Raw genomic sequence first — 23983 nt, forward strand, 5'->3', positions numbered from 1 at the left:
ATCCGTATGGGGCGTAATTTCATCCCTGACCATGATTTAATCACGAAACTAGGTGGAGTTGAGAAGAAATGTGTAGGCTACAATTCCGTGTCGTCATTTTGGTTTAAATGTTTTCATTATGGAGTTATGAGCCCCCTAATTACAAATTTCCATTAAACAAATGTATTATTTTGTTTTATCAACGACAAAATCTGAACTACGCCTTTTTAAAAAATCGCTGGCTAGGTTTTGGAGTACTAAATGGTGTTATTAAATCGGCGTTGAAACGGTATGGGTGCTCAGGTAAAAGAGAAATTTGAAAAACCGGTTTTTTCAGTTTTTACCCAAAAATCGCAATTTTAACGTCACTCGTAAGATGACATGTGTAAATGTTAATTAATTTAGTCATTGAACACTAAAGATTTATTTATCACCCAAAAGAATGTATGTAAAGCAGTACATAAAGAGTTTTGGGAGAACGATGACAATATCCTTAAATGTATGCTTTAATCATTGATAAGGTATTTGCAAAAAAAGTCGATCGATATTTAATCGACACTAATGGGGCAGGGACTCAATGTTTGAATAATGCTTACTGTCAATGATATTAATATTAATAAGGACATTATCCTTATAATGGATCGTACTTCACTGCACGTTCATTCATTTCAGCACTATGGCTTGTACCCATAACACTAGGCCAGACTACAGAACTGCGGGCTATTTCGTACTGAGCTTGTACTTCATTTGCTGTATTCGGGATGGACTTGGACTTTTGGCGACGTCAACAACAGCAGCAGCAACAACTGCTGCAACAACAACAACAACTACAACAGCAACAGAGGGATATAACGGAAGCACGTTCTCAGTCATCGAAGTGATTCCGAAGACACCCCCACCGCATGTTTTGTTACCTCGTTTTATCTTCGACTTCCCTCCAACACCGCCCATAGCCCACACAGTGCCGGCCACAATGATCTTTCTCTGCGGAGGGCCAGACCGCGAGCCACCAAATCCGCGCTTCGAAACCGCGGCCCGATGTGCACAACCATACGATTACGTCCATAACATGACGTGCGAAGACCACTGTGGTATAGTCAGCAGTCGATGGGAAGACCAACGCCCAAAGTGGTGCTCTTGCGATTACATGTGTAATTTCTACGGCGACTGTTGTCCGGATGTGGATAGCAAATGCCCGGATGAAAAGGCGAAGTATTCGGCCGTGAAACCAACGCTGAACATGATTGCCGATTACCATTCGGGAACCATCTGCGAGATGATGAAGTATCCTTTTCACTCAACAGAGAACGAAATAAAGGATGATGTGCTTGTCATTGGGAAATGCCCCACCAGCTGGACATCTCAGATGGTTACCAATGGCTGCGAGAAAGAGGGCAATCCCCTTTATCTTGATGTAAAATATATCTTGCCCGTAACTGACAGAAGGATCGGAGTCCATTACCGAAATGCTTTTTGCGCCGTTTGCAACGGGATAGGCGACTTCATATTCTGGGAGCTGCAATTCAACTGTTCTCTACCTGTTTACCTCGAAAATTCTTCAAACCCCATCACTGAGCTAGAGAACAGCGACCAGTGCAAGCAGGCCATCGTGCCTCCGGCCTGGAGTCCGTATCGTCTGTGTAAATATGCCGTCGGGGAGTGCCCGAAAAACTGCACCAATGAAAAATTGGTCCGCAAATGCCATCGTTACCAATTATACGTCGCAGGTCAAAAAGATTATAAACGGTATAAAAACGAATTCTGCGGTATGTGTAACTTTGAGGATCTGTTTGGCCAATTTTGTGATGGAGACGATCCTCGCTTGGATATTTCGGGCACGGATATTTCTTTTTTCTCTTTTCGGTTTCTTATGGATTTCAACAGCCTCGGTGGCCTTCGCACTCGTGTCAAAGCGTCACAGAAAGAAGAGAAGGCATTTATCAAGGAAACGCTGTCAAATTGCTATGTCCTTGACCAGTCGTGTAAACCAATTCAATGCTCAAGAGATTCCATGTTGCTGGATGGCGTCTGCGTGTACAGACACCCTCTTAGTGACGTTACAATCAAGACGATATGGATTACTAAAGACCCAAACGAGACGGTTCCTTCGGGCACTGACGACCTCGAGGGACCACCTCCTTTTAAAGAACAGAAGACGGACATAGCCCAGGCACTGACGACGTTCTTTGAGAAAGCATTTCCAGTACATGGAGAAGTTGTAACGAATTACTGGCATAACGACACTGTAAATCCAAGAACTGTCAACATGAAAACCCAATTTTTACTGAAAACAAATGATATGCACGTTGATCAAAACCAACTTAATGCCACCATCATGCTTGTGCTTGTTCAGGTCATTGACGTGATAGATGCTGAATACAATAACAACACAAACAAAACATTTAAATATATTGGTAACACATACACCTTCAGCCCCTTTCACTCTGGGGTAAGCGACTGCTCTCGTATTGGCCTTAATGCTTCTGACTATGACATTTTGGAGAATGGGTCTATTTCAGTTCATGTCGCAAATACCGTAATAGACAGAAAGGATTATCAAATGTGGGATAATCAGGTATGGGTATGCGCTGATACCCTGGAGTCGTTATTCAGAAGACATGAGGTTAATGATTCTACGGGAAACTCTTCTAATCCATACGTCAACCAAATAAATAGCAATCTGTCCGCTTCTGAAGGAATCATAACGGTGACATGCTTAGCCATATCTTGTTTATGTATGCTTATACGGATTGTCTTACAGCCATGTGTTGCCGTCTTTCGCACGTTTCCAGGGAGACTTCAATTTTGCCTCGTTTTAGTCCTCTTCATATCGAAAGCCCTCTTCCTAATGAGACCATTTTTTCTTGGCAACGAAGTCGGATGCCAAGTTATTGCTGTATTGTTTCATTGGAGCGTACTTTGTTCTTTTTTCTGGATGAACGCCATTGCAGTCGACATGACGCGGACTTTTGGCACGAAATCGTCACTGACTTCTGACCGATCTGGAGGGTCGAAAAAACGGTTCCTTGCGTACTGTATCTACACCTCACTTTGCTCCGGGTTGATTGTGGCGATGTGTCTAATTTTGGATTTTGTCGACATCAACGAAGACTTCCAAGCGAATTACGAGTCAGGAATTTGCTGGATTTCCGAGAAATACCCTCTTATTATATTCATGGTGGCCCCAGTCGGCTTGATTATCCTTGTGAATCTGATACTTTTTACGATAGCCTCCCGAGCAATTCATGGCGCCATGAACAACGCCAAAGAACTGAATTCATCTACAAATAAAAACCACCCCTTTTTCATCTACGTGAAGTTGTTTACATTGATGGGAGCACATTGGGTTTTTGGTTTTATTGCTAGTTTGATGAGTGACCCTACAATGTTCACTGTGTTTTGGTATATATTTATTGTCACAGCCACATTGGACGGTGCATACATCTTTTTATCTACAGTGTGCACCAAGAGAGTATTGGAAGATTTGAGGAAAAAGTCAGATTGAAAACAAGCCACCATGCTACGGGCTCTATAGTACCCCGTGCTCCCCGCCTCGTCAAAAAGGAGCAACGCAACGTCGAAGAATTAAAGTGCATGTACAACATACTGTATATATACATATACAGTATGTACAACATACTGTATATGTATATATAATACATGTATAATTTGAGAGTAATTGCACGGATAATATTGAAAGCCCAAAGCCTATCTGAAACTGTGGCGAAAACAGCTAACAGAGCCTATACTTTGAGGGACAATTGAAATCCCAGAATTAAAAAAAAAAAAAAAAAAAAAAAAAACAAGATCAGTTCACAGGAAGTTTTGTCTATAGCTTAATGTACTATATTAGACACCGTGAAAGCATGCTATTATTCTATGTTTAAACTGTTTTCTAGAAAATAAGCAGAACTGTAATTTGTCTGCTACAGAGCTGTTTCAAATAGGGAAGATCACACCAGCTGTCCCGGGCGCCATTTGAAAGGGGCGTCACTGACAAGGTTTACAAGAAATAACCTATTAATATTTATTATCCCAGAATTAATTGTCTTAATTTTATTTTATCATTTCTGAATAGTAAACATTTTCATCTACCCATGTGGATGTATAGTTACAAAGAATAAAGCTTCTTATTTGAAATGTGTGGCTTGACACGGCGCTGTTTTGAATTTTTTTGCCAGTATATTAAAAGAGAAAATTAATGTACATTTTATTGGGTCATAGCCAATTAGAGCAACCCATTGCAACAGTCCACGAGTTTCAATCACAACGTTCAACTTCTGGTTGCAATTTTACTGAATAAACTATTATTATTATTATTATTATTATTATGTTGCAATACAGCAACGTTTTAATATAAAATAGTCTTTAATTAAAGATGCTTATTTTAGAGTAATTATTACATGAAATGAAAACACTACGTCGCAGCCAAGATCATAATCAGCCCATGCCTGACAACAAGAATACATTTTTGCCCTTCCTCCCACCCCCCTATGTCGTGAAATCTTTCATCCCCACCTAACGTTTAAATGTGTTTACTACGCGCCTATCGTGTTGTCCTATCATGTCTCTTACATTATCAAAGGAAGCTGACTATCGAGAACTGGATCGCATTCAAAATGATTTGTGTATATATGTATTTGTATATCGAATTTTTTTCTTGCGCTTTTTTTCCAAAAAAAGTTTTCCTTTTTCTTTTTGATGCAAGCACAATTCTTACAACGGCTTCGGGGAATTTAAATATCCAGTAAAAATGGACACCATCACTAAAAAGGTTTACATGTAAGTTTTTTGCACAGCAATGTGATTGCTGAACTACAGTTTATAAACAAAATCCTAGCATACACGTTCTTTTACTATGTGCTGCAGCAGGGGCGGATCCAGGATTATTTTAAGGGGGGGGGGGGGGTGCGCGGATGCAAAGCCGCTCTCTGTTGGTGTTTCAATGTTTGGGTTAAATTATCCAGTTAATGGGGGGGGGGGGGCTATATGTATATGATGACTTTGCAACATTCGCTTCAAAATATTTTTTTAACCAATTAAGGTGACAGACGTGCGTGGGACGAGATTTCCTGAGAGAGGCTCTACTCGCACCGTAGTCCGTACTCGGCCTACTAACCCATTACAGTGACGTCATATTTGCTCCGTAACACTAGTCCAGCAGCCATACTGGAGGGAAAGAACGACGGGGATTAGTAGCGTAAATATAGGTAAACCAAATAAAATAAACTAAAATGCATATCGCGATCAAGTACACCAAAAGGAAGAGTGTATATACATGTGAAAACTGCAGCTGATCAGCGGGATCGACCCATATAAACTCAGGACAGTCCAAAGACAAGAAATCCTGACTTATCCCAACATCGTGGAATTGTCAGAAGCTAGTTCAGTTATCTTGTACTTCATTTTTCTTGTTCACTGGATAATAACAGTTATAGTTTTAGAGAGTTTAATGTGTAATCATAAGTTCAACCTTTCATAGAAGCAACTTTCTATATAAAGGATAGATGTAAGGAGAAATTTGAGCTGACCATTGGGATCGACCCTTTAGGACTCAAAGAAGACAGTATGCAGGGTTGTCTTATAACAAGAAATATTGCTGTCAGATATGATTTAACTGAACATCATGAAGCTGTCAGAAATTATTTCAGCATTCTTGTACTTCATTTTGGTTCATTAGGAAGTACATGTAACATGGCTGTTGTTTGAGATTTCAACATTTTATTATGAATTCAACCATTCACATTAGCAACATTTTATTATTAGTCCAGACATTCACAGAAGCAAGGCATTTTTCAAACTTATTAATTTATGATATCCAATGTAGCATAACAACAAGTCAGTTCATGAATTGATCTTCATTTGATTAAAAATATAGGAAAATGCATCTTTTTGTATAAATAAAAGTTAACATAAAATGCAAAACATTGTTGACATTGTTGCACAATTCAATGACAGATTATCAGGGTCCCTTTCCTTTCGGTTGATAACATTGACATGAAAAACATTTTCATACTTTTAATGATGCAATGCAACATGTACATGAGCATATTAAGTCAAATCGAGTCACCATAATCTGAGAAACCTGTTTGGTATATTTTTATCTAAGTCTAGAGAAATGCTTGATTGAAGACTCACAATTGATATGTGCTGTGTGCAATAATTGTGTGTAGGTGTGTTCATATAAGTCCTTAGATGGTGTTACTAAGCAGTTTGTAATTTCATTTAGGAGAATTCCACAACTGGTGGTCAAAATTTTAAAAAATGCACAACCTAGAAGAGCTAAATCTTTTCTTGATACAGGACAGCCATCTGTTTCTGCATATAAGACCATCTGTGAGAAGTGCAGCATACAAAGTATTATATTTCCTGCAAACTTTTCCATTTTGCCTTTAAAAATATGAGAAAGAAAAAGTCTTTTCATTTCTTCTTGTGCTTCTGCTCACAATTTTAAATAAATAGAATACCTATCCTTGTTGTATGCAAGCTATCAGGATAACTTTAAAACGACAAATGAACAATTAAATAAACAAACAAATCCAATTAAATAACTCTTGTCATGTACTGAATTTCACTCTCCTGATGTTCAGATCCTGTCTCTTCAGCTGGTCACAAAGATATAAGAATATTCTTTTGCACCCAATCATTCAGTGTGGCTTGGTGGGAAAATGCCAGATCAATTTCCTAAATGTAAATTAACAAAAAAGGTAACAATAGTTATTTTTATTCATATTGTAACTTGAAATACAGTAGGAAAACACAGAATTTAACATTTTTCAAATTCATTTCATTAAGTTATATTTCAATTAAAAGATACCTGAGCTAGAATATATATACTTACAAAACAGATTTACTCTTAACACTACACCAAATCTAAAATCAAGCCACTATAACTTCCAAATACACATGACACAGGTAATTGAATTAATTGGGCCAGCTGAGCTGTGTACAAATGTACATTGTACTGTAGCCTTGACACTAATTGACAATAATGCTAACCAGGTATTAAAGAGGTAGATGACAGCAGATAAAATCAGAAGAGCACCATAACTGATAACAAATTACACCCAAGCCAATGAAGAGAGCCTTTATAATGTAAGTCGAAACCTTGCCAGGGTATTTCCACACGTTTTTACAACACACTCTCCACCCAAACTTTTTGGGCACTAGTAACATGCAGTGTACGTGCGCTCCAAACTTATACCCCTCGGTCTTTGGTTTTCTACTTTTTTTTCTTTTATGGTAAAGGCTGCACAGCTGGGTCTTCATTCTTTGCTGTAAAATAAATTAGTTTTATCCTTTACTTGTCCGATGAGTCTTGATTCAAAGCCACTCCTCGGTCTCTCCTCTGTTTACGATTTTCGTCCCTACACCTTGGATTGTTACCACTGCAGGCAGTCTGTGAACGCTTGTTAAATTAGTTATCTTCTCTCTATCATATACCCTGCAGTAATTCATCATTTTACTCGGTTTAATATCAAAGGAAACACAGAAATAAAATACTAAATTGTACATGTAGACATGATCATGCGCAGCAGACGATTCTGGTCTCCCTCCAGTATGGCTGCCGTTTGTTTTGATGACGAGGGCTACAATGGGTTAACAGTACATGTAGGCCTACATGCGATCCGAGCGGTACGCAGGGTGAGAAGGTACTAATTAACAATATACTAAGGTCCATTTTCTTACAAACTGGCCTCCTTCCTATCAACACGACACCGTTATTTCCAGGAACATTCTCAATCTGATAGTAAAGAGGTGAGCTCCAGTGAAACCATTTAGAAGATGTATGCCACTAATGCCACTTCCTGGTTGTGAATTAGCTTGGATGAAGTATCGCGAGATTTTACGAGAAATCAAAAATAAACATGGAAGTACGGGCTGGTGTCCGTTGATCTTATGGGAATCCCCGATTTGCACACCCACTGCTCTTTAATGAGTCTCTGGATTGCGTTGTAGGTAAGTTAAAAGACAAACGGGCTGTTGTATCAGTTATTTGTCGGTTAGCAGGCTCTCTCTCTCTCTCTCTCTCTCTCTCTCTCTCTCTCTCTCTCTCTCTCTCTCTCTCTCTCTCTCTCTCAGTGAGTCACAAGCACACACACACACACACACGCACCCACACATGGTGTCTGGGTATTAGAAATTAGCATCGGATAATTACTCATAGTGTTGAAGCAATCCATATCATAAATTAATAAGTTACCAGGTTTTAATAGTTATAATATATCCTGTTTTATACTAATAGAAATGGGGCTTCAGGACCCCCTCCGTCTTTCTGTTATTACCTTATTTTTCCCCACCCTAAGAAAGACCAGCAAGTTTGATTTGAAAAGACTGTCCAAAATATGCAGCTATGGATAAATTATCCTGAATAAGGACTCACAGACTGTTGATTTAGCAAGCTCATTATGATTATAAGAATGAGTCACTATAATTTCTCAAGGATTTTTATTGCCCATTAATGGCATACTAGTTTTGAAGGTTTAGAAGAGTCATGACAGTCATTGATTTAAAAGGGCAAAATCTTAGCATATGCTGCATAAATCTTCTCAGTAGTGCTACTCAGACATATGACTATAGCTTTTAACTGGCAAAAAAATTAGGCACTTCCAGGTAATGCACTTGTTGACCCAGTGAACCAGAAATTGTATACCATATTTCAAAATACTACACCAAATGTTTGAGTTTAAGGGACCGTTCACATGGAAAGTCTGTTTTCTAAAACTCTATTTTCTATTCGCGGTATCTTGTGATCACGGAAGTAACTGGCTCGTGCTGCCAGTAATTACGCCGCGGGATATTCAGGGCACAGACCGTGATCACAAGATACCGCGAATAGAAAATAGATTTTTAGAAAATAGACTTTCCATGTGAACGGTCCCTAATTCTGTCTGCCTTAAATTATGAACTTTAAGAGAAGAAGGTACTTGTATGTACCTAAGAGTGAAATAAGGTTTATTTGGATTTACTGAAACATGGTGGAGGGTTTGATAGTATATATGGGGGCATATCTATTTCTTATACATCTTGTTATTAATTTGATTATTTCTTATATATGAAAATGTATTAAATAGTATTGATTTGTACTGTTCAGTCATACTGTGGTAAAAATTAAGTAGCAGCAGTAACAACTTGCAGGCTTTACATGCAGGCACACACACACACACACACACACACACACACACACACACACAAAAAAAAAAAAAAAAAAACAAACATTTTAGATGAAAATAAAATACATGTTATAGTAAAATATGTGAACAATTGTGTGATATCAGTTCAATGTATATTGATGATTTAAGTCCTTACCTTGTCACTTGCACTCTAATTCTAGACTGTATACTGAGTGACAAATTAAATTTCATGCTGAACTTCTAATTGGACACGGAAGAAAAAATGTCTTTAACTTGAAAAATGATATTTAGACCATTCTGTACCATACAGTAATATTAATTTGTGGCTCTCACAGTAGAGAATTGTAAACAGCCAGAGATATATATGTGAATATACTAGTATGGTAAAAAATCTTGAAAAATCAGTGGCCCTGCCACTGAGGTTTTTGATTCTCGGGGTGTCCTCAGATTAAGGAACAGGAAATTCTGGAGCCAGATGTATTTAAACATAAACCTGACCAGCAGATGATGCAGTACTTGTCTGTAGCCTGGCTCTCTGCCCAGCTTTCTTTACCAAGATTAAGATACTACCTGGTGAGCCAAATGTTTGCGATAAAAGTCCGACCAGGCTATCCTTCTTAAAAGATATTAGCAGTGTACTTCTTCATCCATATTCTTTAGCGGTTATGACTAAATTACCATCATGGATACAACATCTGTTTTATCCGAATGTTTTGTGGCAATTTTTGATATACCATAAAAGCAGGTAAAACTACAAGGAATGGCCAGGATTTTTTTCGCACCCTGTAGCCAACAAGATGCACCCATGAAGTAGTGCTTACTAGTACCTTGGTGTAGGGTTCAGTGTAGGGAGAGTGTTATTCAGTAGAGAGATGTCTGTGTTTGCCGTGTAAGAGTCGTATTAGCAGATCTTTATCTTCACCATGGGGATGACATTCTCTCAGCAGCCTCTTCAAGATGAGGAGGAGGAGGAGGAAAAGGGGGAGGGTGCTGAGGAGGGAGGTGTGGATGAGATGGGAGAGGTGAACTGTAGAGTATCTGTGGATGAGGGGTAGGTTTGTACCAGACCTTAGCACCTAGATCTGCAGTATGCTTTAAATCACTGGCTACTAACTAGTAGAGATGGTTGAATAGACATATTTACAAAGAAAGGTTTAGCAGTGATACAAACTTTTTTGCTATATATTACTCATTCGGGGTCATCGTTACAGCCAAATGCTAAATCATTGTGACACATTCTACATTGGGGCTGAGAGAACCACACATTCATAACAGTTTCGATTATAACCTGTTCATTTCAAACCACAGGAAGTAGATGTGTGGTAGTTAAGTCCCCATAAGATGTAATCCATCCGTTAGTTCAATGAATGGTAGAGGAGATATTTATGTGGTGGTACATTGTGATGGAGCGGCCCAGTTAAGTGTGTACGTTCTTACTGAAGTTGGAAGTAAAATCTTACAAAATGCTGATGCTCCCTGGTCTTTCTTCCTAAGATTACCAGTGATACAAGGTGATTGGTCTCCTCTCTTATTCCCCGTCCTGTTCTTTTCACTGTCAGCAGCCCTGATATGAGTACTAGTAGTATCTTTGTCTGCCAATTGAGGGCACCACTGTTTGTATTTGAGTATGCACTCGCATATAACTGAAGTGTAATTTTAATTGTAAGCTTGCAAAAATTAAAAGACGAAGAGGGGCAGGAGGAGGGGGGGGAGGTTAAATGGCTACTGAGGTCATTTGGAAACTATTTCCTTTGAAAAAAAAAGGATAGCTTTAGGCTGTTTTAACATGTTTACTCAGTCAAGAAGGCAGCCCACAATGTTTAATTATTTCCTGTTAAAAAATAGAGGTGTTTTTAAATTGCATTAATTTTAACACTTATAGTTATAGCTATTTGCCAGGTCATTGTCATTTCCTTTGACTAAGTGTTATTCCCGAAGACTACTGTACTAGTACTTGTTTTACATACTTAGTAATGGAATTCTGCCACAAGCAGAAGAAGTAAAAACATGTACTAGTATGTCACTATGATCACACTGAAAAATTACTCTGTATGGTCAAAACTCTCTAGTATTTTTAACAACATGTGGTGTTGATTTATTAAGGAAACCACAAAAAAGGCAGTTCTCTGTTAAATTTTACCAAGGAAATGATGGTTATTGTAGGTGTTTGAGGACAAGTTTGATTGTTGATATCAGAAATAGATTTTAGGAATGAAGCTTCTCTCTGTCTTGTTTAGAACTGCCTTTTGTTTAGAAGTGTTGTTTTCTTCACTTTGGTTGGTTACATAACACAGTCGCTGAGTGGCAGTAAAACAAAACTCTTTTTTCAATTATTTGCATATAATATATTGTTCATAGCATTTCATATCTAGCTCCCAGTACTAGAAAGCACTCCATAAATATTTAATAATTTGCAGCAGAAAATGTATTTTTTTAAGTAATACAAACGTTTTCCATATGTTTGTGCTGACTTTCAATTTCATGTAACCGGAAGATCACAAAGATGCTTTAAAGTTTAGGAAATGGTGAACTGTATATTACTCATGTTATGTGATGGGGTATATGGATTCACAAATCCCCTGATATTCGTCATGCTGTCAGACGAAGGAAGTAATTTTGTCTAGTCATGTGACCAGTCACCTTATCTGGTTATGTCTGATTAATGGCAGACAGCATAAAACTAGAATTAGTACATTAAGGATATATGGCTATTACCAAAGGCTGGTATGTCATGATAATTCAAAATGTACATAGTTCTGCATGAAATAATGAATCATCTGCAAGTGAATCGTTTGCATTAAAAAAAGGTAGAAAATGGAAGTGAAGGAAATTGTTTGGTATATAATTTATTTCTTATATGGTACATTTCAGATCCGTGTATCTAATAATGTAAAACCATAAGACTGTTTATGATATAGAATAGAAACAAGCAATGAATAATCAGTTTGAAAGATTAATAAAACGAGATCCAGTTCCAATGTGTGTTATTAGTAGCCATTTTTCTAACCAAAATTGATGATAAGTAGGCAAAACATCATTCAGCATTTGCTGACCATTTGAAAGTCTAGTCAGGGCTGTTACTGTTCAAATTGCATTGAGGTTGACATTAATATGCTGACTTTAATTACAAATTAGTTGGGTGTGAACAGCACTGCAGTTAGACTTGTTACATCTGTGATGACATCACACATCAAAGAGGCCCTTGCTTGGCTGTCATCTGTCACTGTAGTCATTAGGGTAGGTCTTGTCTGCATTGGACTTGTTGCCCCTCATTTTCAACCCTTACCCACACCCTTACACCCTTAGTAAATGGCAATTGTATTTTTCTTAGTTTTGTTTTATTGCTCTTTTTGACTTGTTACAGTTTCCTTGGAGTCATTTAAGGTTATTTATTTGATTTTGCACATCAATGCTGTTAGAACAAGGGGTGACAACTTTTTCTTCTTCTAATTTTTTAACTCTTTTGCTTACAGTACTTGGTAACTACTCTTCTCAATTATTAGGACTACAATTTGTATTTTTGTAAGGTTGATTGTTTCTTAACAGGGTATCAACTTAGATGTTTGATAGTATACCAAGTGTTGCCTTTTTTATTCCAGGGTTTATTTGACAAGGACTTTGTCTTCTTTACCTTGAGATATATTTCAGTTATGTAAACAGGCACTTATTGGAATCCTCAGCTAATTTATCATATCAGTGCCAAAGTAGATAAACTTGGTGTATGCCCTGGCTTATTGAATACATGTTGTTGTACGAAAAGCTTGTACTTGTAAGCATGTTTTGTGTGTGTGTGTGTGTGGGTGCGTGCGCATGCATGAATACCAAATAAACACCACTGTAGACTCATATTGGTGGTAGTAACAAAAAAGAAATAATGATAAAAAAATGAAAAAAAAATATATTGCATCGGACCATCAACTCTGTGAGTACTGAAGCTTTGTAGTCTCTCATAACTTTCAAATTCATACTCATATTCAGATTGTGTCAATTGGTTATTTTGTTGAAATAAAGCCAAGGAAATGAAAGTGATTTTGCATCTTCTACTTCCAGGTTCAGAGCATTCATTTTGTGCATTTTGATTGTAAGTACTTGAAAGAAAAATATTGCCAGCTCTTTGTTTTGAGATGATAAGATTTGATTTTCAAGAAGAATTTGAAGCACACACTCAATTATAATTATAAAGAAAGTAAAAAATACCATCTGTAAGGGAAAATGAATACGCCATAGCATGAATTGATGCTAAAATTATTGAAACTAAGGTCAAACAACTTTTCTATTCACTCAAGAACTGTTCACACTTGGTCCAGTTATAAATTCATGTCTTTATTTAGCTCTAAATAAAAGCACCCTGGTCCATTACAATACACCTCACCTTGTTTACTCTGCATTTATGTTGTTATTATTACTGTAAATAATTCCCTGTCCACAGCCCGAGATAAAGCAATTTGAGGTGATTTAATTATTATGATAATGAGTAATCAACAGCTTGCACTGAAGTGGAGGAGAAATGAAACGGGGAGTTTGATCGCGTGACCATAAATCAATATTTTAACCAAACATACTAAAAACCATGAACAGGGTTTAATTTCTCATTTGACATGGTATAAATATCAAAGGACTTTACATTATTGATTCAGTGTCATATATATACTTTGATCGTTTGTTTGAAAGGACTTTTGAGTTTAAAACTAGGACCGAGTTTATCCTTAGCAGAGACCACCCCTTTTCTTTCCTCAGTGCTGTACGTGATGTAGATATCAGTGATACATGGGCCCTTATCGGCACAACACCACGCGGCACTCGGTTAGGGACAGATGCTGGTATTGTGATGCTCAAACTGCTGGCACAGGGGTCTTGTTTGCATTATGATTATTTTCAAATATTCCGTGTCAGTGAATCTGGGGCATCCGTTTAAAAACTGTTCTAGAAACTACCTCTGCTGAAAAGTGCCACAGTATATAGTGAAGCATAGGCTAGGATCCAGTGGAAGATTGATTGCACATCATCGGTTATTACTAGTACGTTGTTCCCTTCATATGTTTACCAAGGATAAGTGAACAATAGTTCTCCCAAGGGACTAAGCCGAGAAACAGAAGAGTTTGCTTGCAGAAGGAAATTTATCATCGGTAACGAAGAAAAAAAGATGCGAAAACACGAAGTATGGTTATATTATTGTCTTGATCTGCAGCAAGTTACATGATCTATAGATCTTCCGACATTTCTAGGAATGATTACTAGATCAGCTTCCTGGTAGTGTGTTTTGCTAGGAAAGAGACGGATCTCTATGTGTATGTACATTTCCAAGAAAACCTTGAAATTTTTCCAACAGATGACCAGCAAGAATTAGGATATATTTTTGATAAATCATGGAACTGGGTGTACTAATTGGAGAGTGAGTCTTGTTATTTATTTATTTATTTATTTATTGTACATTTGTATCAGATGTAAGTTGCACTTAACCACTTAATACTATTTTCGTACATTTACAGACATTGTCATCCCTTGGCCACATATAGCAGTCTTTACTCCATGATGTGGTTCACTTTGATCTCATTAAATAAAATTAATGTATAATACTTGGCTGATATTGGTTGGTAAAGTGACATATTATCAGCTACATGCCACAGTTGGTTTCCTCTTCCTTCCTACTTGACTTTTCCTGTGGTGAAAGCTGTAACATAATAAAGATAAAATTTCTCATTAAAAAGTCTGCAACATGCTGATGGATACTCTGTCCTAAATGTGGTCGTAGCCAAACTATTGTGGTCATTTTAGTGATTTGAGGAATGGATGATGAGTGTTAAACTCTTAACAAAGTTTTTTTATCTTTCAGGTCAGATAAAATTGATAAATTGGTTAATAAGCACCATCTTATTGTCAGGAAATTGATTTTTTTTTTTTTTTTTTTTTTTTTTGTAATAGAAAAAAAAATCAATGGAAGCTGGTTTGGTTAAGTAGGAAAAATTTACAATGGGCCCCCTGAAAAATGTTTGATGCTGTTTTTTGAGATCTAAAGTTGTGGATTTAACATTACAACTTGCTTTAAATAAAAAATAAAAAAATAATGGACCCTGAAATTTAGCTACCATTATAGTTTTAACTTAAAAGCAACAGGTATATATATTAAAAGAAAACAAAAATAATTTTCACCGACCAAACCTATTTACAAAGTTACTGCTCATTAGCCATCTTCATAGCTTATCATTTTTATCTGAACTCAAAAGATAATTTAGATTTTAGGTATACAAGTTGTCCCCATATGTCCTCACAAATGTGTTATACAGATTACTTTGACCCCAAAACTTGTCTTTTGAAAAATAAAAATAATACATGTGACTCACGCTTGAGTCACACATGTCATTTGTTGGAAGGAAAAGTGTCTGCAGCACGTATGTTGCCAACCTTTCGCCAGTTTAGGTGACAGGCTAATGAGCATCTGGAACAGGCAATTAATTTCATAGCAGAAAAAGACAGTAAAATGCAAGTTCCTGTATTTGATTGTTCATAGTGTTTATTTTTAGGACTTAAGACCTTTGGGCAGCAAAAATTATTTTTTTCTGGAATCTTCATTTTTCCTTTATTCGTCAAATTATCAAATATGTCAAAAAGCCTTCACAAGTTCACAGACTTATGATTCATTAAAATTCTTGTTTTTGAGTCAATCTGGTAGCAGAGTTAGAGGCTGCCTACCTTTACTTGTGTTGGTGTAAGTGAGAGATTTAGAACTTGAAAAAAATTTAAAGAAAACTATTTTCTCAATAGTTTTGATGAGGTAAGTCTAATACACATTGTGTGTATCCCTTACTGTTGCGGTGACCGTACCATTTACAACTCGGAAACTGTCTTGGAGAATATAATGTGTTTTTACTGCATAAATAAATGTGAACAGAAACTAAATTAAGTTGATTTGAACTGAAACTGATAAAAACTAATGAAAACATAAAACTATAAGGGCGGGATCTCAACTTTATACATGAGTGACACGAACACATCTCACTGACTACTCTCACTTGTCACTACTACATGTGTTGCAGTTACACTTACTATAGTATTACTATACTGTAGTGTAAGTTGTGCGGTTAAGACATGTATCAGAAAATTGTATTTTGTTTTTTCTAGTGCCGAGTTAGTTGCCATGGCAACCAGTACAGAGGATAGCCCAGAGTGGCTCCTTGACCTGCTGAAGGAGATCCAGCTTGACCAGTTCTACGTGAAGTTGAGGGATGACCTGCAGGTCACACGGTAGGTTTACTTTTAAAACATGCTGTCTCACCTGGAACAATCACACCCTGTCACATCTAACACAATCAGAACTGTCTCACCTGGCACATTCACAGCCTGTCACATCTAACACAATCAGAAGTCACACTACCCAATCACATCCTGTCACATCTAACACAGTTGAATCTATTACACCAACACAATTTAATCTGTCATATCAATACAGTCAAGATGTGATACACCTTTCAAACTTGTAATGTGCAGAAGTAAAAGCAGTTATTTGAACAGGCCCACAGCCAGCAATTTCAAAAGGGGGGTTCCTTTTTTCTGAAAAAGTAGACCTTTTTTCCTTGAAACCTCTGTGTACCTAGGTTAATTTTTAACCAGAGTGGACCTTTTACCTGCAAAAAGGGGGGGTCCTTTTGAACCATTGAACTGCCCTGTTAAACTTGATTTAGTATGTTCTAGTAGCTGCATTGTCAGCTTTTAAATGGTTTTACACTATTTCTTTAGCTTGTCTCACTTTGCCTATGTCAAGAGTGAAGACTTGGAGAAAGTCGGCATGGGAAAGCCTGGCATACGCAGGTTATTTGATGCCGTCAAAAAGAAGAAAAATGCCAGCAAAAAAGGCATTTTCCAAAAGGTAAGTCCTTATCTTTGTATAGTATATATTTGTATATCATAGTTCTTCTGCAATGGAATATAATAGTTGTCATGTATTTAAAACTGAAATAAGAAATTATCTTGTTTTCATTTTAAGTGGAGAAAAATGCTTTGTTTGCTTTGTGTGGTTTTCATATTTGATATATTTACACCTTCACACTTAGTCTCTGTGGAAATTGTGAAACTCTTCTTTTCCTTGTTGATAAATTTTAATTTCTCTGACTTTAATTCATTAAGTTTACACTAACATTTACATGATTCCCAATGATTTGTGTCATTCGTTCTGCAATGAATTCACATTAAGATAGCATGGCCCCTTTTTCATTTCTGATCCCTGGTCACATGCATTCCCTACTAAACATAAACATTTCTCATTACAGATTATTCCAGGCTCCAAAGAAAAAGCCAGTTCAATTTCCACAGCGATATCCACTCTGACCAAGCGCTCAGGTTCCCAAAGTCGGCCCTCTGTCAGCTCCATCAACTCCCTGAGTGACGTGGCGCTGACCTGTTTGATCAACGACAAAGACTTGTGTCTCTACGGCAAGCTTGGGGATGGTTCTTTTGGTTTGGTCAGGAAGGGGGATTGGACAACACCATCTGGATGTAAGGTAATAAACGGGATTGCATTCACTTACTTCCTGTTTTTTCTACACAATAAAGATGAAAATAAAAAGCACTGTGCCTCAGCAGGAGCAAAGTGAGTAAAACATGTTATGGGATATGTTGTTGGACTGGGGAAAAGAATTACAGGAGTAGAACATCTTTATAAAATTGAGTGTGCTTGTTTGGGAACCCCAACTTTGTTGCTTAGCTATGCAGTATGGTTAAATATCCACCTTTCGTGAACCATATACCATAAGTCTGTTTCAGGATGTGGCACATTTGTTTAAAATGACCCCTTTCTCCAGACAAAGATAATTTCATCTGTACATGAACATGTTGTCTGTTATCTTTTCAGGTGCCAGTGGCAGTGAAGATCTTAAAGAATGATGTCCTTGCCATTCCTGGAGCATTTGAAGACTTTGCCAAGGAGGTGAACGCCATGCACTCCCTGGACCACCCCAACCTGATCCGCCTGTACGGGGTTGTCTTCACCTCGCCCCTCATGATGGTCAGTGCTTTAGTACTAAAATTAATGTCTCTAGGATTGTAGACTACAAAGATCAAATGATATTACTGTGGTGAACTTTTATAGCAAGTTATACTGATCAGCTTCACATGTTAGATAAGTAAAGCATCTTGGTCTTGTAGTCAACAATTTTCATGTTCTTTTAACCAAATTATCAAAAGCTGTAGAAAAACTGTCTGACATATATGCTACAGTTTAAACAGTACAGTTGCATATTTATCCTGTCCAAGATTGCCAATTGTTTGTGAAGTAGCATTTACTAATCTCAAGATATTTATTTCCCATTTAGATTTTTTCTGTAGATTTAAATTTTAGAAGCAAATCCACAATTTTACAGGTCACAGAGCTGGCTCCTCTTGGTGCACTAATCGACCGTCTCCGCCAGGAGGGTCACCGTTATCTGATCTCCTCACTGTGTGACTACGCTCTGCAGATAGCCACTGGCATGGCGTACCTGGAAAGCAAGAGATTCATTCACAGAGATCTGGCAGCCAGAAATGTTCTGCTGGCTACATCTGAGAAGGTAAAATCTTACAACACTCTTCTGAAAAAGTTAAAACTTCTGACACTCAGCTTAGGGTTGAGAACAAGGGTGATGCTTGTTAAGATGTATTTGTAATTACAATTTAGCTAATTTGCTTGACTTTGGCAGTTCAGAAGATTTTTGATACTAAATTATAATGTCATTGAAAAACACCAGCTGATAATTTAGTGTTTCATGTACGTTTTATATTTCTAGGTTAAGATTGGAGATTTTGGTTTGATGAGAGCTCTTCCCAGTCAGGAAGACCACTATGTGATGACGGAACACAGGAAGGTCCCATTTGCATGGTGAGTCTGGCTGTCATTGTGTAAGACGTAACAGGAAGTGAGTGTGTGACATGAAATGTGGAGTGACAGTGTAAGATGTGCCGGGATGTTCTTGTTTTGGGTGTTATTTGAAGTGATTGTGTTGGGTGTGACGGAAAATGATTGTGTTAGGTGTGACAGATTGTGATTGTGTTAGGTGTGACAGAGTGATTGCTTTGGGAGCACACGAACGAAACGTAGTGCCTCGATATGAAACCAGACAACTTTTGTGTTTTTAATCTCCAAATACGAAAAAAAAATCAATTAAGCTAATAAATAGGCTAACGTTACGAACGTATTATATCGTTTGTTTTATATTAATTATTATTTAAGATCATAATAATAAACAAGTCGCATTTCGATGTACTCCATGCTATAACCTTTATATAAAAATAGCAATTTTTACGAGATTACAAATTGTATCGCATTGTTTGGTTCCATTGCCTCGCTTTCAAAAATTAGAACAGGCGCTCCAAAATCGTAAAACGAAGTTAAAAATTTTAAATTGGCCGAGTTCCCCCACTGTTAAGAATATCCTCGCAGCATTATCTGCAGTTAACCTTCCTACGATTTTCAATGTATTTTGCAATATAATTTACAATCCTCCAGGTGAAGAATTTTACTAATCAAGAGTAGGGGAGGTGTGAAAATCCCCATTGGGGCCACATATAACACTATAAATACAATGGGAATCCCCTTAAAATGAAGGTAAAATAAATGTTTTTCTAAGGAATTCCGACGGATTTACTTTTTACAACATAAAATCAATAGAACATTTCTAATATAAATTTTCAAAAAGACACCAGAGAGCTAATGAAATAAAATCAGCCAGACGGTCTTTGTCACCAACTTGTTTATTTCAAACAGCGCACTTTTCGCACATGCGCAGTTGTTTGAAGCCTGTGCTTGCTTTGGGTGTTATTTGATGTGATTGTGTTTGGTGTTATTTGAGGTGATTGTGTTAGGTGTGACAGATTGTGATTGTGTTAGGTGTGACAGATTGTGATTGTGTTAGGTGTGACAGAGTGATTGCTTTGGGTGTTATTTGATGTGATTGTGTTTGGTGTTATTTGAGGTGATTGTGTTAGGTGTGACAGATTGTGATTGTGTTAGGTGTTATTTGAAGTGATTGTGTTAGGTGTGACAGATTGTGATTGTGATTGCAGTTTCTCTGCAATATCAATGAATGTAATATATAATAACCTGTTGCACAAATATATCTTTTTTAGTAGCAAAATGGTAGCTTTAGTTTATTGAAAGAAAAAACGCATTTCTTACAAGAGTTACTTTAAACTGAAGACTCTTGTCTTATTGTCACAGGTGTGCCCCAGAATCTCTCAAGTGTCGCCAGTTCTCCCACGCCAGTGACACCTGGATGTTTGGAGTGACACTGTGGGAGATGTTTTCCTATGGAGAGGAGCCCTGGCTGGGATACAATGGAACACAGGTGAGAGAGAGAGAGAGAGAGAGAGAGAGAGAGAGAGAGAGAAAGAGAGAGAGAGAGAGCACTTCATCTGTAGACCATTGATGATAGATATAGAAGTGACTGATGATAAGATATGATATAAAAAATGGAATTTAGTTAAATAATTGGCACAGAATACTACATCAAAATGAATTATGAAAACTTTCATTACAGTGACCCAAATTCCCAATAATATCGTACCTTTTCCAATCATTCAGACCACTGAAAATGCTATACTTGATAAAATTATTTCACTCCCTGTGCCTTAAATGAAAAAGCATAATATGGCACAAAATTAATGATAGATGGCAGCAGTAGCATAATGACCCATTGAAAGACGGCTGTACAATTCAAAAAGTGATTTTTCTTTCTTCAGATTTTGCAGAAAGTGGAGCTTGGTGAGCGTCTCCTGAAGCCAGACCACTGTTCTATGGACTTTTATCAACTGATGCTACAGTGCTGGTCACACAAGCCGCAGGACAGACCCACCTTTGAGGCCCTCAAGGATTTCATATGTGAGGTAAGTCACAGACAGACCCACCTTTGAAGCCCTCAAAGATTTCATATGTGAGGTAAGTCACGGGACAGACCTACCTTTGAGGCCCTCAAGGATTTCATATGTGAAGTAAGTCACAGGACAGACCCACCTTTGAGGCCCTCAAAGATTTCATATATGAGGTAAGTCACAGGACAGACCTACCTTTGAAGCCCTCAAGGATTTCATATGTGAGGTAAGTCACAGGACAGACCCACCTTTGAGGCCCTCAAGGATTTCATATATGAGGTAAGTCACAGGACAGACCCACCTTTGAAGCCCTCAAGGATTTCATATATGAGGTAAGTCACAGGACAGACCCACCTTTGAAGCCCTCAAGGATTTCATATATGAGGTAAGTCACAGGATATATATATATATATATATATATATATTCACCTCAAAAGCACTCAAGGATATTAAATTGCTGACCAGATGGCCTTGTGGTTAGAGTGGGAGGATGTTGGTTCGACCTGTCTGAGGACATACCAGTACTTAATAAACAGTACCTGCTGTCTCCCTGCACTTAGCACTTTAGGGTTCAAGCAGGGTCCCTGTCCTTACAGAAAAATACTGTGTTAGGATTCTAGTTTTCAGTACCTCATGATGGTCTCAGTATATAATGACCAGGCATATTACTGTTCTTATAAACCCTACTTTTCCGCACTCTATTAAAATACTCTATATGATTATATATATATATATATATATATATATATATATATATATATATATATATATATATATATATATATATATATATATAGTTTTAGTGTGTGTGTGTATATATATATATTAGAATGTAGCTTTTTTGCAGGGTGGATTTACATTTAAAGGCCTTCTGTTTATATTTCCAAAACAAATTTCTTCATGTGTAATCCACAGGAACCTGATACAGATAAGATATTGTGATGGGATATTTGTACGGTATATTAAGAAAACTGTTCTATTTTTCAGGCGCGCCCAATGGAGATGCGTGCCATGAGTGCATACTCAGAGGAGGGTAAACTTCACACGGAGGAGGGGGATGTCCTAACAGTGATAGAGGGCAGGTGAGGGATAGATCTGTGAAAAATTTGTCCTTTGTTCACCTTCCTGAAAAAACTGTGTTGTTTTCTTTTTTTACATCATTCCTTTTTCTTTACATATGGGAGGGATAAAAATTTTAAGAACTACTACTGAACTAGTAATGTTTGTTTTCTCAGGGAATGATGAAGGCATATGGTACACCTGTTTAAATTGATCTTTTATAAACTTTTATGCAACTTTGCAGTGTATTTTTTTTTCATTCTATTTTTCCTTACATTTGGAAAGGATAAAAATTGAAAGAAAGCCAAATATTGGTCTGTTTAATTTTCTGAGTTTATCATTAGATATAAAATGAAATTTCTCTCCTCTCTCCAGAGCTGAGTGTTATTACTGGAAAGGACAGAACAAGAGAACCCATGAAGTTGGTCAGTTTCCCAGAGCACTGGTTGACCCACAGAGGAAGATGACAGGTAGGAAACTTTGTCCAGATAATAATAATAATAATAACAGTAATAATAATAATAATAATAATGATGATGATGATGATGATGATGATAAAAATACTAGAAATAATAATAAAGTTTATTTTTGTATATATATTATAAAATACACATAAAATGAAAACTCTTTTACCAACTTAGGGATTAAGAAAGATCAAATAGATAAATCAAAATCAAATAAAATAAAATAGTACAAAACAATACTGGCAGAAATAAAAGGAAAGGTTAAGAGTAACTGTTAAAATTATTAACTTTTACTATTAAAAAGAGATGTAGTGGTTGGATAAAAGCTTTTTAAAAATTGTTTGCTTCCTCTGAAAGTTTAAAGTCCACATTTGCTTGGGACAAATTTCAAGAGTTCATTACCAGAGTGAGTGGCATCATTCATAATCTCATCAGTTTTGGAAGCCACCCTTTCCATATAAATGCCTGTCAGAGAGGGGAGATCCACCTACAAAATAGAATGGAACTCATATGAGGTTGAATTAGCAGAAAAGCAAATGAGATTTTGTGGGATTTGGAAGGGTGCAGATAAGCAAGTGTGGTGTGGCACTGAATGACAGCTGATAGAATGTATCCACATATATTTTATAGTCTGTTGCTTATCAGTACGTATTGGCAATGTTTTGTGTGGTATTCTTACATTTTCTCGTCTCGTGGATTGAGGCCGTTTTCTAGGTCTTTTTTCAAGAGACGGTCGGATTTTCAAGTTTACATTGACGTGCATCTAATCTTTTTCTGTCGGAAGATGGTCAAAAATAAAGAATGGATCAACAAACATAATTTGGAAGTCTGTCAGAAAGTATCTCTGGATCCATCCCTGCATATGAAGTCAGTTATTGCCGACAACCTTATTTTAGGTTATGTCGGATGATTTTCATTGTTGGCATATAGGCTTTGTTGGTCAAATGAAAGTGGTTAAAAGCAAAAAGAATATGCCTACACTTTCCTCATAAAGTATAAGACGAACTGAATAACTAACTGGCTAACAGACTTAACTGAAAAAAAAAAAAAAACAGCCGTTGGAACAAAGGCACCAAGCTGCTGGCAGTCTAAGGCTTCAACCATCAATCATGTCTGATAACACTTCAGTAATATGCTTTAGTGGTTCTCCTGATAATTTCATGCAATAGATATGAGGTCATCCATCAAATGTATTAAGTAATGGATTAGTTAAGCACCATAATGCTGGTTATGACACATTGTATATAACAAGCTAACCTACCATTAAGGGGAGATTGGTATTGTGTGTTTTTATAAATATTTCAGCTGCATGAGACTTTTCTTCTTTTTGGCTTATTTCATCTATTTTACTTATGAAAGAGACTTTAGGAAGTTGCTGTGTTTTGTATAAAATGGTTGTTTATAAGAAGGAAAAATTCATGGGAAAGGTAAAGCGAAGAACCTTTCTTAGTATTCTCTCGTCCCATCCCTTCCTGTATAATGACCCGAGCTCCACATCTCTGCTGATGTGGA

At 37.0% G+C, this 23983-nt stretch overlaps 2 protein-coding genes across 4 annotated transcripts in view; both read left to right on the plus strand.

Moving 5' to 3' along the window:
* Nucleotides 1-1340: 1340 nt before the first annotated feature.
* LOC147759912 (uncharacterized) lies at nt 1341-3577 on the plus strand. The gene has a single exon (XM_086996037.1). The coding sequence runs from the start codon at nt 1346-1348 to the stop codon at nt 3482-3484; it is 2139 nt and encodes a 712-aa protein (XP_086852163.1). The 5' UTR covers nt 1341-1345; the 3' UTR covers nt 3485-3577.
* A 4200-nt stretch (nt 3578-7777) lies between these two features.
* LOC106164856 (activated CDC42 kinase 1) overlaps nt 7778-23983 on the plus strand; it is a 29463-nt gene continuing 13257 nt past the window's right edge. The window contains exons 1-11 of one of the 3 annotated variants that reach the window (XM_086995192.1): nt 7778-7938; nt 16233-16355; nt 16848-16977; nt 17378-17608; nt 17959-18111; nt 18467-18652; nt 18869-18960; nt 20299-20425; nt 20820-20963; nt 21936-22030; nt 22383-22477. In XM_086995192.1, the coding sequence (XP_086851318.1) occupies nt 16249-16355; nt 16848-16977; nt 17378-17608; nt 17959-18111; nt 18467-18652; nt 18869-18960; nt 20299-20425; nt 20820-20963; nt 21936-22030; nt 22383-22477 (1360 nt within the window). In that variant the 5' untranslated portion in view covers nt 7778-7938; nt 16233-16248. Of the gene's footprint in view, nt 7939-9972; nt 10165-14368; nt 14506-16232; nt 16356-16847; nt 16978-17377; nt 17609-17958; nt 18112-18466; nt 18653-18868; nt 18961-20298; nt 20426-20819; nt 20964-21935; nt 22031-22382; nt 22478-23983 lie in introns of those variants that run through there. The other 2 variants (XM_086995190.1, XM_086995191.1) reach the window with 2 other exon arrangements.

This window comes from Lingula anatina, chromosome 9 (genome assembly GCF_051362555.1).
Source record: "Lingula anatina isolate TDL-2025a chromosome 9, LinAna3.0, whole genome shotgun sequence".
Classification (NCBI taxonomy): domain Eukaryota; kingdom Metazoa; phylum Brachiopoda; class Lingulata; order Lingulida; family Lingulidae; genus Lingula; species Lingula anatina.